Source organism: Chanos chanos, chromosome 12 (assembly GCF_902362185.1).
Source record: "Chanos chanos chromosome 12, fChaCha1.1, whole genome shotgun sequence".
In the NCBI taxonomy this organism is placed as follows: domain Eukaryota; kingdom Metazoa; phylum Chordata; class Actinopteri; order Gonorynchiformes; family Chanidae; genus Chanos; species Chanos chanos.
The window spans coordinates 5,092,259-5,109,604 of NC_044506.1; the positions used below are offsets into that span (position 1 = coordinate 5,092,259).

The 17,346-nt window shown below is 42.4% G+C and overlaps 2 protein-coding genes across 3 annotated transcripts in view; one reads left to right on the top strand and one right to left on the bottom strand.

Annotated features, from left to right (window-relative positions):
- LOC115825011 (ubiquitin-conjugating enzyme E2 E2-like) overlaps nt 1-3,196 on the bottom strand; it is a 38,886-nt gene extending 35,690 nt beyond the window's left edge. Inside the window, exons 1-2 of the mRNA XM_030788734.1 lie at nt 3,115-3,196; nt 302-493 (exon numbers count right to left, since the gene is read on the bottom strand). Of these exons, the coding sequence (XP_030644594.1) occupies nt 302-492 (191 nt within the window). The 5' untranslated portion in view covers nt 493; nt 3,115-3,196. The remainder of the gene's footprint in view (nt 1-301; nt 494-3,114) is intronic.
- Nucleotides 3,197-5,727: 2,531 nt separating this feature from the next.
- On the top strand, nt 5,728-12,744 carry sf3a3 (splicing factor 3a, subunit 3). Of its 2 annotated transcripts, XM_030788922.1 has the most exons (17): nt 5,728-5,909; nt 6,337-6,384; nt 6,579-6,631; nt 6,793-6,898; nt 7,020-7,092; nt 7,793-7,884; nt 8,013-8,095; nt 8,312-8,450; nt 8,708-8,776; nt 9,125-9,192; nt 9,569-9,676; nt 9,786-9,855; nt 10,348-10,512; nt 10,867-10,977; nt 11,705-11,795; nt 12,048-12,103; nt 12,598-12,744. In XM_030788922.1, the coding sequence occupies exons 1-17, from the start codon at nt 5,814-5,816 to the stop codon at nt 12,673-12,675; spliced, it is 1,506 nt and encodes a 501-aa protein (XP_030644782.1). In that variant the 5' UTR covers nt 5,728-5,813; the 3' UTR covers nt 12,676-12,744. The 2 variants fall into 2 exon arrangements, with proteins under 2 accessions (XP_030644782.1, XP_030644783.1); XM_030788923.1 differs by lacking the exons at nt 6,579-6,631; nt 6,793-6,898.
- Nucleotides 12,745-17,346: the final 4,602 nt, after the last annotated feature.

Genomic DNA, 17,346 nt, shown 5'->3' on the forward strand with positions numbered 1-17,346 from the left:
GAGCTACATTCACAGAATGTTTGTTTGTTTGTTTGTTTGTTTGTTAGCTCTGGTGTGAAAGGACACAGGATAAAGGAATCACGTAAGGGTATTGGAGCGGAGCCCAGTCGTTCGAATAGATCAAGTGCTTATTTGAGCCGGGTCTGTGCAATTACTGAATTGTAAAGTGTAAGTACTGAATGTCCTTAAACTAGGAACGCGACCCCCCTGCATGCCAGTCCGTTGGCCTGCTATTTCTCATTCTTGCTGTGTTTTCTGAATCAGCACAAAGAAAGTAAAAACAGATTAAAAGCAGCATCACCTCTTGGCGCTGGTGGAGAGTTTAGCTGCGGTCTTGCTGGAGATCTTTGCCTCCTTCTTTCTGGGCTGAGACTGCTCTCGGTCCCTCTCCTGGGGCTGGTCGGAGGGGGGGGTCTCCCTCTGCTCCACGTCTGAGCTGCCCCCGCTCGTGTTGGGACTGTCATCCGGCCTCTGCTGCACCTCACTGGACATCCTGGTCCATCATAAACACACACACACGCAGAGAGAGAGAGAGAGAGAGAGAGAGAGAGAAATATAGACATGCAGAGACACATGGGCAGACAGAAATGCAGAGAGAGAGACAGAGAGGGAGGGAAAGACAGAGAAAGAAAGAAAGAGAGAGAGAGAGAGAGAGAGAGAGAGAGAGAGAGAGCACAAATATTACTATTAGACACAAATCCTTTTTAACTGCTGCCAAGGGTGACAAGTGTAAGACACATATTCACATAGCATTATGACAATAATTCACTCAACAGCTACTGAAACACACAACACTCCCAATGAAGTAGCAGTTTTCTTTTTCTTCCTTCCTTTCTTCCTTTCTTTCTTTCTTCCTTTCTTTCTTTCTCTCTTTCTTTCTCGTTTTGCGCCCCCCCCCCCCTCCCTTTCTTTAATGAGAGACTGTTCCTTTCATGATGTTTTGTAGAGGTCATGAGTGGAAGCTAAGAGACATCTCCTGAGGGATTCTGACACACACACAAGCATCTGTCTAATCAAGGCCTTCCTTTACAAGGTCGAGTTGAAATAAATTCAATTTCCCCATCCGTACCATAAAGCCTGAAGGTTTTTTTTTTTTTTGTCAGGCCTTTTCTAATTCACTCTCACAAAGAGAGACACGATCGCGCGCGCACACACACACACACACACACACACACACACACACCGGCCTCTTTCTCTGTGACACTTGAGACAGACAGCTTTTTTGTTAGATAAAGAGTGTGTGTTACGCTGCTGACGCATCACAAAAACAGGTCAGGTTTCTGAATGACACCTCCATAAGTATAATTACAAGACCCTGGTTTCAGACGATGAATTAGTCAGGGGAGAAACGTGCTTGTGACCACCAGGTTAAAAATATGACATGATTTGGCAACACCGTCTAGGCCAAATGCAGGGGCTATTTAAACAACAGATTCATTACACGAGCTAATATGAGATGGGAATCCGTCCAGCAACAGAAACAACACAATGTTAATTAGTGACTTTCATGAAAGAGAAATGTCATTTTTGGTTTTTATGCGACGACAGGCTACAGGAGCGCTTAGTCCAGTTGTCACTGTTTCATGACTCGTAAAGCCAAGTATTGACTGGGTTATGTAGTTTATTCTATAAAAGTGACTTTACAATGGCTGTCAGATTTTATAGGAACAGACATCATTTTTTTCAGAGGCTGTGATTGGGCAGCGTTTTCTCTTCATGATCCATTAACCGGTGAACATATGGTGTTGATGACCGTCAAACATGCAAATGTCTGCACGGTCAGTTAATCCTCTCACTTCGTGAAACATAAAATGATACTCAAAACAATATTTGCTTTCAGTAGCTTATGTCCCGCTGACATTAAGGCTACACAAAATCAAATTTTAGACTATTTCTTTGTTGTTGTTATGGTCGTGTTTAATTGTCGTTTGTGTGTTTGTTTGTCTGTTTGTTTTCTTCAAGGGGCCATTAAAATCTATCGAGTCGGCTTAACTAAAAGCGCTGAAACATAAGGATATTGAAAGTGACATAAATCTAATTATAGATGAAAAATGCCGTTAGTAAATTTGGATTGCCTCTCATTCACTGACTTCCTCCTGGTTGAAGAGGTACGATATGAAAGGAGAAACCCGTTTATTTGAAACGTTTCCTCGGCATTTCACAGATCTTAAGATCTTAACTAAAGATGTAAAAGAAGAAGAAGAAGAAGAAGAAGAAGAAGAAGAAAGAGGGAGAGAGAGAGAGAGAGAGAGAGAGAGAGAGACAAAAAGAAGAAGCATGTCCTCTATTCGAATGAAATATGTTGAATTCTATGTCCATCCGACACGGCCAATTTGAACATGGAACGGACTACAGCATTCAGGCGGGGGTTTTTCTTTTTTTTTTCTTTTAACAAATGATCCAATCGATCCAAATTATCACATCAAAAGATGGCAGTGTGACAAAACGGATTATATCAACGCGAGGCTCATTGCCCTCAAAGCCAAACAGACCATCCGGTGAAACATTTTGAAATATAGACGGATATCAGCGATATTATATTACAATAACCGTGTGGTAAATGATGCATATCGAGTTGCTCAACACAGCCTGATTAGATTGTCTTGTCTTATCGCATCGCTTATGACAAATACGGAGCGGAGGTGAATCCCCCCCTTGTGCGTGAGCAGAGAAACTCTCTTCGCTGCCTTGTGTTGTGTAAATATACCGTCTCCCCTGTCACGCGGAACTGTCAAAATACCATGGAAGGTCAACACGCGGAGAAGACAGCAATGATCACCCGCAACCCCACTGTCTAGTAATTGCGGAGGCCTAAAATTAACACTCAAAACCCTGACGTAGAATTCGGTTGTCTGACTCTCCCAGAGAAGAAAGCGAACGTTTTAGCGTTAGGTCGCCATGCAGCCAGTCTGTCGACACGGATAACACCCTGACCAACGGCCAGTAGAACGTGAGAAAATGTATGAAAGGGCAAACTGATGACCAGAGCGAAACGCGTCGCTGCTCAAAAGCCACAACACCCCAACCCCCTCCCCCCACACATCTCTCACGCTTTCCGGAGAATTTATAGCCTACTTCATGGACACTTTCAAAAATGCCAGAGAAAATCATTACCTGTCGGTAATGGGGCAAACGGCCGTCGACGGTAAGAAGCTAGAAATAGCCTGAAAGTATATCCCTCCGGTTGTTCGTTGGCTCTCCCTTACAGGTCCTTCTGGTTAATGACTGTGAGCGATTCTGCTTTAGAGAATCTGAGACAACCGGACCGCCTCCGAGCGCGCTCTTAAACACAGTTTGCACGAGCGCGCGCCTAGTGTGTGAGTGTGTGCGTGAGTGAGTGTGTGTGTGCGTGCGCGTGTGTTTGTTCTTGATCGGTGAATGTACAATATAACATTATTCATTAGTATTCCATGTTGAAACGAGAGCAATAATGTAACGGTAATAAACTGGTCTATTCGTCTGTCTTTAAGTGATTCGTTTAAAGCGGGAAACAGAATTGCAACAGCAAGAGAGAGCGCCTACTGACGCTTCAAATGATTCATTAATCGGACCATTCATGGAAAAGTGAGTCAGCTATCCTCTGTGAGACAAAAAATGTTTGAAATCTCTCCAGTATGTGGCCGTTGCTTTGGAAAATATTATAAATGTTGAAGTCCACACAGAAAAGTTCTGGCTGCAGAGAGGGTGAACCAGTACAGCGGCCTGGTATACTGTTAGATACTGAAAAACTGATTTGCTGATCATATTTATTCTATTTTAATATTACTTTAATAGTAAAACAATTACCGGTCTGCCTTTTAATGCGGGTAAAGTCTGAAGTCGTTTGACTAAAAAGGAAATCAAGTGATTGGACTACTTGGTGTATTTGCTCTTGTTTTAGGATTTCTGGGTTTTAGACCAAGTATATGAAACTAAGTAAATAATGTCTATACTTATTCAAATGCCCTCAGCTTTTTTGTTTCATATTTGTAACTGTTTCACTGATGTGTTTAACGCTTCAGTTATGCTCTAGATTGACAGTATTGGCTGAAGTTCCTAAGTACAAGGTTGACCTGTCCTTGGCTCATGTCTTAAAGGACACACAAACTAGTGTCTCGCTCACCTCAATGTACCATTTTATTCTGGCCATGACTGAGTCCATGCTGACATCAGTTTAAAGGTATCGTTATTGGCAACTGTGATGGCTTGCTCATTAAGGCCCCTTTTTTCCCTGCAAAATCCCAAACCGTTTCTACTGTTGAGAGGAATCCAACAATATCACAACTGATAACGATCACTACACACAAATGAAGGGAAGGTGGACGGCTGGCAACGCCGAACAAAAATAAAAGGAAGAGAGAGAGAAAGAAAGAAAGAAAGAAAGAAAGAAAGAGAGAAAGAAAGACAGAAAGAAAGAGAGAAAGAAAGAAAGAAAGAGGACAGTTAGAGAGAAGAGAAAGAAATAAAAGGGTAATTCAAGAAGAAAAAACACTGGACTGAGAAACGGTTGATTTCTGTGGTATCACAGGTCAAGGACATTGTTGGCACGCTGCAGCAGCCGCGGATTTTCTGCCCTAATTAGCCTCATGCCAACACACGATAACCTCTGTCTTAAAAAAAAAAAAAAAAAAAAAGCGTTTTCTGCGTACACAGATAACTGAAAGCCAAGAGAACAACCAACAGTAATGCCAGTCTGAGTGTTTAACAATTTCACATTCCCAAGAAATATACAGTTGGCTTCGGACAACGTAACCATTCAAACGTGTGTCCCAAGTATGGTGTATTCCAAAGCTCCTACACTGAAACTGAGACAATGTTTGTCAGTTAAAGTCAAGGGGAACTACAAAACGTCGCATTTGTATTCTAGCCGTGTCCGGTTCCTTGATTGGTTAATTCAGCAGTGTAGGTGCTGGGCCAGAACATATACTAAGTGTGTATTTATGGGTTCAAGGCAGGGAATACCCTATAAATTTACCTCATTGACCACAAGAGGGTGTCAACAGTCAAGGCACAGAGCAGCTATTCCATTCATATACTGTAACTACAGATATGCCTGTTACATAACAGTCAGATGTTTTTCCTAGGTTCGGAGCCAGTTTAAAGATTTAGTTTACATTTGTCTATTTTGTTCCCCATTCATAATCTTCTCTAGCCTCTGTAGCTATTTAGTCTTATTCTCTTCTCTCTACCAAATCTCACTGTTTTCAAACTCAGCCGTAAGAAAACACGTGGCCTCATGTGACCTGTGGCAAATTTAGGTCAAATTACTGGGTTAATAAACCAAAGTGTCTACAAATAGTTTGATTAGATTTAGCCAATGCACGGCATTTCTTGAATGTCATATCTAAAAGACAAAGTCCATTCATCCCAATTAATGCAATTTAGTCAGCGGTTATTTATTTATTTATTTTTCACTTTTAGTTCTTTCATTCAGTTCATATTCATGTTGATTGTTTCGATGGTTCCACTTATGTCTCCTTTTTAATCCTGTCTTTTTCTTTTATAGCCAAACGAAAACAACAACAACAACAAAACAAACAGAAAACAATGGGTCTCTAGAATGTTTCAGAATCTGGTTTATATGAAAGACAAACCTCAACGAGTTCATTTCCATACGTTTTAAATAACCAAATACTTTTGAATCTCGGAACCATTGTACTAGTTCCACTGTTTCGTCCGTTCTAAATATCCGACGGATTGACTTCCTTGATCGTTGCACGCGCGTAACAGGCTAGCGCAAACAGCGAAATCGACCTAAATTTCTGCGCAGATTCAAAACTCTGCTCAGATCTTTGAACATACTCATTCTGCGCGACTACCACCGTACAAAAATCATGGAAACTATTTTAGAGCAACAACGTCGGTACCACGAGGAGAGAGAAAGATTAATGGACGCCAAAACAAAAGAGATGCTACACAAGAAAACTACGGTATGGTAGTTGATAATAGTTAGCTTAGCTAAACCAAGTCTCATTTAGAATGAATGGATTTAGTGCTCTGAGTTAGCCGAAAAGCTAACTAGCTGTGTGCTAAGAATACAGATTGTTAAAAGAAATCATCTACACGAGTTTACAAGATACATTAGATGTAATTAGTCGTGGTGGCAAACATAACAGACTACTTCGTGGCTTTTTGACAAGATAAACGTCAGCTAGTTCTTATCTGTGTTCACTTATATTAATTTATGTTACTTCAGATGATCTGGGTTTTTTCACGATAACTCAACACCATCAAAACAAATCATAACTACTAACTTAGAGGATTCGCAATATTATGTAGACTTATGATGCAATTTCATGCAAAGAAATTTATTATCAGCACTGTAGTTTTAACTTTATATTTCTTCATCCCAAACAGTTACGCGACCAGATTAACTCGGACCATCGGACTAGAGCAATGTTGGATGTGAGTAACAACATTTACGTTTTGGTGTCTGCCCCCCTCTTTTTTTTTTTAGTAGGTACATGTCTTTCCATCCTCTTTATTATCTTACGACCACTCACACAGTGTCATCGCTGTTGAACATGGTGCAACCATTCTGTTGAAAAAAAAAAACAACAACCTTGCGCGTGCCTTAATTGTATACGATGTCTCTGCAGAGATATATGGAAGTGAGCGGAATTCTGCGGGATATTTATGAAGACAAGGATGGGTATGTTTGCCTTTTATTCAATCTTTGTGGTACACACACACACACAGACATACATGCATACATGCATATATACATACATACATACATGCATATGTACATTATGTGATTGTTACATGTAAATGTAGATCTTAAAACGAGTGCTCTTGTCTTTGTGATGGTAGCATGAGAAAAGAGGAACTGAATGCCATATCTGGGCCGAATGAATTTGCCGAGTTTTACAACCGCCTGAAACAGATCAAGGAGTTCCACAGGAAACACCCCAATGAGGTAAACACTAAATCCGAATCTGGTGAGCACACACACACAGAAGTGTGAACGAAGACGGTTTTCAATCCGGTTTCTTTGTTAGAAAACTAGCCTGTTCTTCACTGTGTTCTCTCTGTTGCAGATCTGTGTGCCCATGTCCGTGGAGTTTGAGGAGCTGATGAAGGCCAGAGATAACCCCAGTGAGGAGGCTCAGAGTAAGTCCCTGTGCTAAACAGACGCGGTACACGGACACTGACACAGCTGTTACCACTGGTAGTGTCTGCAGACTTTGGTTGAGGTGAAACCAGTTTAAACTGCAGGGTTGTGTCTCTTTAAGTCCAGTGCCAAGGACCTACCAGTGCGCACCTTTTAGTCAGTGTCTCGTTACCACGGCACCTACTTCAGAATGACTTGGACTTGGTAGTGTTAGTGTTAGGCTAGAGTGGGGAAGACAGGTGCTGTCCTGTGGTTTTCCCTGGGGCTTTTATTGAGACACACTGCCATAGAGTATGTTGTACACCCTCAAGGGTAATACAGGTCTTTGATTAGCGATTGTAATTTGTAACAGTGTGTGAGGCGCCAACAAGAGGTCAGAGAATACTTTGATATTGGACATGGAGTCATCCTTATAAACCCAATGAGTTACGATTAATTAAGGTAGACTACCTTAAATTTGTCCTGATTATTTAAGGTTGACAACCTTAGATCTGCTCAGAGATGACTTTTTTTTACTGCTCTTACCTATGAATGACTGGATTTGTAGGTCATAGCGTTTCATGTAGCAATGTTAACTGAACCTCTTTACATGTTTTGAGGTACTCACCATCTACCGCTGCCAATTTATAATCCTGACCATAATCCATAATCCTCATCATAATCCATAATGATGAATAAAGTGAGCTTTTTGCTCTTCAGACCTCGTGGAGTTTACAGATGAGGAGGGTTACGGCCGTTACCTGGATCTCCACGACTGCTACCTGAAGTACATTAATCTGAAGGGCGCTGAGGTTTGTCCTGACTTTACAAATCTGACCATTTTCTCCCTCCCTGCTCAGCCTTTGTTTCAGACTAAAAAAAAAAAATGTGTTTTTTCTTCAGAAATGAAGAATGAGTCCTTTTTTTTTTGTCTTTTCAGAAACTGGATTACATTACCTATTTGACAACATTTGATCAGCTGTTTGACATCTCCAAGGACAGGAAGAATGCCGAGTATAAAAAGTAAGATTACGTTTTTTTAACGATTTTAAAACCGATAAACTGTAAAGTCAGTCGTCGTGAAGAGATGTATTTCTGAAGAAGACTTATCGCTAAATCCAGTTAACATTTCTGTATAGACACATCTGTAAAAACTATGGTACTTAAAGTCACCCTAGTCCATATACGAAGGCGGTTCTTGGAGCCTGCTTTATGTGGTTCCTGTTTTCTGAACACCAGGTACCTGGAGATGGTGCTGGAGTACCTACAGGATTACACCGACCGGGTCAAACCTCTACTGGACCAGAACGAGCTCTATGGTAAAATCCTGGTCGAGTTTGAGAAGAAATGGGAGAACGGGACGTTCCCGGGATGGCCGGTGAGATTCCAGACAAGACTGCTGTCCAAAACCTGTAACTGCAGACGGAACTAAAGTGAAAACTTGATAGTCCAGGGGTTTAAATATCACACTCCAGTCAGCTGTGGTTTATGTAAACAGGTATTTTCTCTAGGGAGGTTGAAAAAAAGGGCAAAGAATCGGAAGTGCAGTTGACCTCCTGACTTTGCCAAAGTTTGTCTGAGTATGCTACTGTGGATGTGTGTTTAACTGGCGGATTTCCTCTTCATCTGAGACAGAAAGAGACAAGCAGTGCACTGACCCATGCTGGAGCTCATCTGGACCTCTCTGCCTTCTCCTCCTGGGAGGTGAGTACTATATACATATACAGTCATAGATATGTCTCTGCCTTCTCCTCCTGGGAGGTGAGTACTATATACATATACAGTCATAGACATGTCTCTGCCTTCTCCTCCTGGGAGGTGAGTGTTGTGTATATATACAGTCATAAACATGTCTCTGCAGTCAACCCAAGGTCATTGCCAAGGTCGTGCATAGTTGCTGTTGTAGGGTGGGTGTGTCATGTTTATTATTGATATCAATATGGCTGATATACCCTCACTGTCTGCCATGAGAAAGATTAAAAAAAATAATAATAATTAATGATGTTTTGTGATGTCTGTTGACTGTATGTGTGGTTTTGTGGTTTGTCACAGGAGTTGGCATCTCTGGGTCTGGACAGGTTGAAATCTGCTCTCATGGCATTGGGTCTGAAGTGTGGAGGGTAAGTGTGTGTGTGTGTGTGTGTGTGTGTGTGTGGTGGTGGTTGTGTCTGTTGGTCTGTCTGCCTGTGTCTGCGTGTACAGGGTTGGTCGGTTTGTTGCCTTTTAGATTCTCACTCACACAAAGTAAAAAAAGTTAAAAGCTGTAGTTCTGTTCCTTACCAGTTACTCTCCATTTTAAACTCTTCAGATGTTACAATGGGATAAGAACTTTTTTTTTTTTTTTTTTGGATCCAAAATGCTTTGACCTCAAATGTGCGTGTGTGTGTGTGTGTGTGTGTTTGTTTGTGTGTGCGCGTGTGTGCGCGCTTGTTTTTGTACGTGTTTGTGTGTTTGTACATGTGTGTGTGTGTGTGTGTGTGTGTGCCCAATGTGCAGCACTCTTGAGGAAAGAGCCCAGAGGCTGTTTAGCACAAAGGGAAAATCTCTCGAATCTCTGGACCCCTCCCTCTTCGCCAAGAACCCCAAATCGAAAGGACCCAAAAAGTGAGTCACGCTGTTCTCGTTTTAGGTTCGTTTTTATTTATTTATCCCCCCCCCCCCTCCTCAGCAGGAGTTAAGCGCCAACCCTGTTTCTCTGCCCTCCTTTTCACAGAGACACAGAGAGAAACAAAGAGATCGCTTTCCTGGAAGCCCAGATCTACGAGTATGTGGAGATATTAGGGGTGAGTGGCAGTCTGTCTGAGTTTATGCAACACCAACAGACAGTGAGATGACTGGAGAACTGGACTGAAGTGTCACAGTCATGTCTGTGGACGAGCAGTGCTGAGTCATTTGTCTGAAATGCCTGTTTGTGAGCCCATGAGCCATCTTTTCGTCATGAGAACAGACAGCCCGTGTAGGAAAATGACATGTATTTTTTTATAGGAAACGTATGTATCTTATGATGGCCCTTGTCAGTGTAGTTACATGCGCCAAGGGGGAACTGATTCTAAATCAGCAGTCTTTTTCTAAGATAACTGATACGCATGGGCCCAGATTGGATTGACATCTATGGTACTTGGGAGGCAGATCTGATGCGTTCAAGATCTATGTTGCTTGGGAGGCAGATCTGACGCGTTTGATATCTGTGGTGCTTGGGAGACAGATCTGATGTGCTTGATATCTATGGTGCTTGGGAGGCAGATCTGACGCGTTTGATATCTATGGTGCTTCAGGAGCAGAGACAGCTCACCCACGAGAACGTTCAGCGGAAGCAGGCTCGTACCGGCGAGGAGCGTGACGAAGAGGATGAAGAGCAGCCCAGCGAGAGCGAAAGTGAGGATGAGGATAACGAGATCATCTACAACCCCAAAAACCTTCCGCTGGGCTGGGACGGCAAAGTAGGTTAAGCCAGGAGCCCTCTTTCTCCTCAGCCATGACAAACCGGCTTGACGTGTGCCAGAGAAAACACGACATGTTTCGTTACACAACACGTTTAGGTCTCAGAGTTTTGCTAACATGTTTTTCTCCCCCCCCCAACACTTTGTAACATTACGGTTTAAAATGACAGGAGAGTTTACTTTATGTTTAGTGGTTGCTTTTTATCCTAAAAAAAACCCCAATTTCATCACATTAAAATAGTAGTCTGAAAAAGTCTATTTGACCTTTTTTCCTGAGGGTTTAAAAAAAAAAACAAAGAAAAAAAACCCCTCTTTGTTCATTTGTCTTTGTTCATTTTGTTCATCTGTCCCCAGCCCATACCCTACTGGCTCTATAAACTCCATGGCCTAAATATCAACTATAACTGTGAGATCTGTGGCAACTACACCTACCGCGGACCCAAAGCCTTCCAAAGACACTTCGCCGTAAGTCCCTGATCTCCTGCACTCCTCTGCTCCCTCACACCATCACACGTTCACTCCTTCACTCCTCTACCCCGTCACACCGTCACACATTCACTCCTCTACTCCTTCACTCCTGCACTCTTTCACTCTTTTACTCTTTCACTCCTGCACTCCTTCACTCCTGCACTCCTTCAAAACTGCTGAGATTGAGTTTGCTGTTCATCAGGAGGATGAAAACACTCTTCACATCACGGTGAAACAGCAGGTTCACCTCCAGTGAGGACCCGAAGTTCAATAAAAAGTTCTAACTTATTAAATATGGATAGTATTTATATTTACTCCACTTGCGTGTGAAATAAATTCTATGCTTTCAAAAAGTTAAATGTTTTCAGTTAAATATAATTCACAAGATTTTTGTAAAGTAATTTATAACTGTAACTTACAGGTCACAATTATAACATATGAGTGACATAGTTGCATCAATTTTATCGTATAATTCTCATTTTGTTTCATCATTTTCCTTTAATCACTCTCCTTACATCACTATTGATTTGCATAACTTAATGTTCCCGTAGAGTTCTCTGGAAAAAAATATATTTTAGATACATTTTTAAATTTGTCAGTTGCATCAAATAAAATCTGTGAGGGTGGAAACAATGCTTTTAGTTTCCTCCAGTGTTAACTCTTTTCTCTCCCCCTCTCTCCTCCTCCTCCTCCTCCTCCTCCTCCTCGTCTTCCTCCTGGTCAGGAGTGGCGCCACGCCCACGGCATGCGCTGTTTAGGGATCCCAAACACCGCCCACTTTGCCAACGTCACCCAGATTGAGGACGCTGTGTCCCGTGAGTGATCCTGCTTCTTACAGAGGAAAGAAAAACAAACAAACAAATCAATAAATCAAACAGACGGACCTTTAGTTGTTTGGTGATTCCGTTGGCGGTGGTAAGAAAGGGACCGTATGCATAACCGTGGTAGAATGAGATTTCAAACGTAACACGGAGATCAGATGGAAGAGAAAGTGAATTCATGTTGTGCATTCGAACGCACTGTATCTTTAACGTAACGCGTGTTTGTTTGTGATGTCGTTTGAACAGTCTGGTCGAAGCTGAAGTCACAGAAAGCGTCCGAGCGATGGCAGCCGGACACAGAGGTGAGAACTGCAGTCACACCATCTGTATACATTCATAATGTAGAGTATAAAGCACTGTATGATTCTCTACGTTATACACACGATATATCACACTCTGTAGGACAGTTTCACTGCAGTGGGACTAATAGTCTCTAATAGACTGAAACTAGACTAATACATCATATCGTATATTATCATAGTCAGACTGAAACTCCACTAATACATTATATCATACAATACAGTCAGGCTGAAACTAGACTAATACATCATATCATATATTATAATAGTCAGACTGAAACTAGACAAATACATTATATCATATATTATAATAGTCAGACTGAAACTAGACCAATACATTATATCATGTATTACAATGCAGTCTGATTTCAGGTGTGATTTTGTATTATTATCAATAAAACAACCCAACCAAGCTATGCTCAGGCTTTAACATATTTATTTAACAAGGATGCACCCCCCCCCCCCTCTCTCTCGCTCTCTCTCTCTCTCTCTCACAGGAGGAATATGAAGACTCCAGTGGAAATGTGGTCAACAAGAAAACGTATGAGGATCTGAAACGACAGGGCCTGCTGTAGGAGACTGTGGAAAACGGAACGAGAAAAAACATCCACGTGACACGCGGGACAGCTGGCCCCAAAATGTGACCACCCCCCCCACCCCCCCAGCCCGCCCCTCAACCCAGAGAGTCTGTCTGTTTGACTGCCCATGTTTTTCCCTTTACAAAGACTTTAATGTTCCCACCGGGAAAAGACTTTGTCTGTTTTTATGAATTGGTTTTGATGATTCCCTCTGTTTTTTTTTCTTTTCTTTTTGTTGTTGTTGTGGGGTTTTTTTTCCATCTGATATTGATATTGTAAAGCAGTTGCCGATTACATCGTTGAATAAATTTGAGGGTCTTTTCTTTTCTTTTTTGTCAGAGCCTGTGTCGTATTTTACTTTGTAGGTTTCGTTTGTTTGTCTCTGAAAACTACCGTCAGAAAACCACGGCGAGTTGCAAGCAGCAAAGTGCCAAATGATTCCACTCTTCAGAACTCATCCTATTAAAACTCACCTAGCGTAGTGACACTTTTGGAATCCGCGTCTGTCTCTGTTAACTGGAGGTCGCAGTAGACGCTGGGGTGTAATTTTACTATATTACGATGATCTGCACTTTGGTATTTCTCGCATATGAGCCGGTCTTCAGGGACTAAAATATGTAAAACAATCTCCCAACGACATGGTGAGGGACAGAGTAGCACTCCCACAGAGAAATAGAGAGAAGAGGAGAGAGTCTGAGAGAGAGAAAGTGAAAAAGACCGCTTGGTACTCATCCAGAGTGCTCGTCTCTCCTTGACCCATTTTTTCCACTTCTTCACGGTAAGCAAAATCATATTTTAATGAGCTTTTTTTTTCGCTGAAACTGCTTCTAGGGCTACGCCGCTTATATCTTAATTAGGGTATTTCTCTATTGTGATGTAGTTGAGAATGCCAACAAATTAAACTGTATGTAATAATATTTGCTAGTTTGTTTTTTCCTTAATAATCTCAGTGCGTGGGTCCTTTTTCATTATTAATACCCGAAGAACTCTAAGGAAATCTAGGCTCAGTTTTTCTGTGTTAATTTGTGTTATTCTTTCATAAGAGAACTGAAACTGTACTATGTCTTCTTTTTGAAAAGTAGATTTTAAATATTTGTCTCGGGTGAAAGAATTAAATAATTAATCATTTCAACTGTCACATCACGTTTTTCACGTTTAACAGCATGTTCCCGTGTTTCTCTCTATGGGCGTGTAGAGAGAGCTCCCTGGACAGTCAGAGATGGCCCTTCGGTCATTTTTTAACAGCTTTTTAATCGCAAGACACTTGACCCCGCTCCCCCAAAGGATTGGTCTGACTGCGTAATACGGCTAGGACCGTTCATGGTCCAGTAAACGTAACGGTCCTCCGGACACCGTAACAAATCGGCCTTACTAATGACTCCTGGGCGAGGGTAGACTCAGAACGACTGGGCTGTTCATTAACGCCGATTCTCTCGCTTTCTGCTACCTCCTCAGCGACACGGCTTACCATTATTCCTCAGCAGTTGTAACGCACAGGTTGACAGGACTTGCGCCCGAGTTTCACGATACGTTAGTATCGTTATCGTTATTTCAGTCATTTTCTCTTTACGCAGAGCGTTCTAAACATATTTCGGCGGTTTCTGTAAGTGAGATTCTTACAGCGAACAAACCAAGAATCAAACATTCAAACATTAAACAACAAACTGTTTTATGCTTGCATGTTACTGAACCCGTTTTTTTGTTTGTTTCACTACAGGCGTTGTACCGTTTTAAATCCCCAAATGACGGTCATTTTATCGGCGTTTGGTAAGTGCACTTACCAATGCCCATGGGTAAGCACATCTCCCAGCGTGACTGTTTGTATTTATCTGTGTGAAGCACAATGACAAAGTCACAGAAGCTTAAAATGAGTGGACAGGGCCACAAATAGCAGATCTGACTGTGGAGACGCAGTTAAGCGCAGTTCAGAATACTGGAACGGACTCCCATCTGACTTTGAGTTATCTGGTGGAAAGGGAGGAATTAGTTTAATCTGTAATCATTTCATTTCACTTTCTGTCTTTCAAACTGAAATGCCATGTCATGTGGAGTATGGCCAGTCCCAGAAAAAAAAATCTGTAATGAGTCAAAGTCTATTCTGAAATTCTGAACTGAGTGTGATTCTTTCTTCTGGGTACTATTGTTGGTCAAAACATTGTTGTAAACATTGTTTATTTAACGAAGCCAAAGATGAACAATAAACCAGTATGAAACTTGGGAGGGAACATTGGACCAACCTGTGTCATTCTGTGTAGACAATGCTGAATATACAAGGTAACGCAGGTAAATTTTCAACTTATTCAATAAAGTCTTGGATATCTTTGCAGTGTGTCCTTTTTTTCATACATTCAGGATGTTCCAGGCTTATAGAGCAAGATTTGAACAGATTTAGACAAAGACCTGAGGGGAACTGATCTGTTGAGTTACAAATAAAACATAGACGCAGGAGTGCCAGAACACTGTGTGACTGTACGATGTAACCAGAAAATCTCTTTTTTTTCTCCTATTTCCCCCCCCCCAGTGTGTCTGAGTGTGAGCATTGTGGCTGGTCATTTGAATGAAAAGAACACCAAGGAGGAGAAAATGGTAAAAAAAAAATTTACTCAAAAGCCTCAGTGTCTAAGGTAGCGGTGAAACTTTTGCAAAATCTGTGTGGCTAAGGTAATGGTAAAACTTACCCAAACCACAGTGGCCAAGACGACGGTAAGACCTACCCAAAATCTCAATGGCTGACCTACCTTTAACAAGCTTTCTTGCGTGCTATTTCTGACACGCGTATGTGAAGCCAGCTAAAGGAGTGTTTTTGTTTGTTTGTTTTTAGCTCTACTGAATATTATTATCCCTTTCTGTGAACCACTCTCTAGGTCGTTGTGACATTGTGTACAAAAGTGTTTGCGGAACAAAATTAGTTGGTTAATTATCAGGCCAGTTACTGAAGAGATCCATCTAGTAATGCGCATCCAGTTACGTTGACATTCCTGTGATGAATAAAGGACCTAGAAATAACAAAAAAAAAATGTAATTCATGCGTATTTTCACTCACACCGTTTTCATCTGTTATTTGAAGTCCGGATGAACCTGAACAATTGTTTTAAACCTTAGACGGTTTCAGAGAATGTATGTGGAATTGTCGCTATACTCATGTGACCTGTGTTCATCTCAGGTTGAGTGTTCTGAGCTCCATCCTGAGTGGTGTGAGCCTGTCATCAAATCCATCTCCACGACAACCGATCCAGCCACCGTCGGCAACAAAAGCGCACGGACGACTGAGGGAGACGACCTTAACATCATCGTGTCCACTCTTCTCCAGACCATAATATACGCTACAAAAGCATCCCGAGCTACTACGTCCGCTGCCGCCGCTCAAACTAAGACAGATATGACCGAGAGTATCCAAACGACAAGCTTTCCCGCCTCACCCACTGCTACGCCCAAGCCCGCACACGTCAACACTTTAGGGGAGAATGCCTACGATGAAACACAGACAAAACCAGCAGAGGTGGAAGACAATAGCACCCGAGTTCCCCTGTCCACTCAAACTGCTGTTTTTACCACACTCTCAGGAACACCCCACGGAGGTACCGTATGTCTTACCACTTCACTTTCTCCTTCTGCTCTCATTCAGCAGCCTGTGCGAACAGCGAGTGGAATTACATTTGCGTTGGCGTGTTGTTTTCAAAGAGGTAATGTTATTGCCATTGACTTGTTTGTTCTGAATTTATGTCACTGCACGTCCAGGAAACCCCACAACCACTGCCTTAATTACAGCCGCATCTACCAGACCGCCGACCTCCACCAGACACGCGGAGGAGCTGGTTAGCGGTTTAAATGACTCCACATTCCTGTCGTTACGCGTGCACATGCCCACACGCCCACACACCCGCGCGCCTGCGCATTCAGTACGCTCACCTCAAAAAAGGTGTGTTTTTCATTTTTGCCACACTTGATATTTCGCTCTGTATGAGCCGAACTGTGTTTTGTCTTTCCTGACCAGGTGAAAAGGTGTGTGTCCTTTAGCTGTCTGGGTGTTCTCTGCTATAAACACATGAGAGGAGAGGAGGAACAGTGTGAGAAGTCACATGACCACTGCGAGGTAAAATGTACAGGCCTAAATGACCAGGCCTAATATTTAGTCTTGGACCAAGCCACCTTTGCGCTGAACACTGAACATTCTCCATTAACAATACTATTCAACCGAACACTAGTCTTAATCCTCATCTGTGAATATAATCCACAACTGAAATCAGCACCGCAGTTTAAGAATGGCAGTCCAGCCATGTCTGACATAGATCGATATAGAGCTACACTCGCTCTGCTATGGTTCATTAATATGACAACAGCAAAGATTTGATTGACAGCTAGCAGCGGGCTGTGTGCCATGTCTCTCCATGCAGCTGAGGAAAACGTTGAGCCAGGTGACGTGGAATCGTTACGTGTCCCTTTGGAGAGCCGGGTGCAGCGGCGACTGCAGGCGGCAGACGACATGCTCCCAGCTCGTTTTCACCTCGTACGAGTGTCACCAGGAGTGCTGTGAAGCTGGCACCGCGTCCTGTCTCAAACTGGACGGCTTCGCCCACATGCCAGCCAACGCTGCTCCACTTCCTGCCTTGTCCTGGTTTCACACTCCGAGCGCCTCTCCTCTGTTCGTCTGCTTCCTCTCTCTTCTCT

Bases quoted from the DNA above. Each gene is read 5' to 3' on its own strand.
- sf3a3 (XM_030788922.1), top strand. From the start codon at position 5,814: ATGGAAACTATTTTAGAGCAACAACGTCGGTACCACGAGGAGAGAGAA. The intron at 9,193-9,568 runs GTAAGTGTGTGT...CCCAATGTGCAG, and splicing joins TTGGGTCTGAAGTGTGGAGG to CACTCTTGAGGAAAGAGCCC. The intron at 9,856-10,347 runs GTGAGTGGCAGT...ATGGTGCTTCAG, and splicing joins AGTATGTGGAGATATTAGGG to GAGCAGAGACAGCTCACCCA.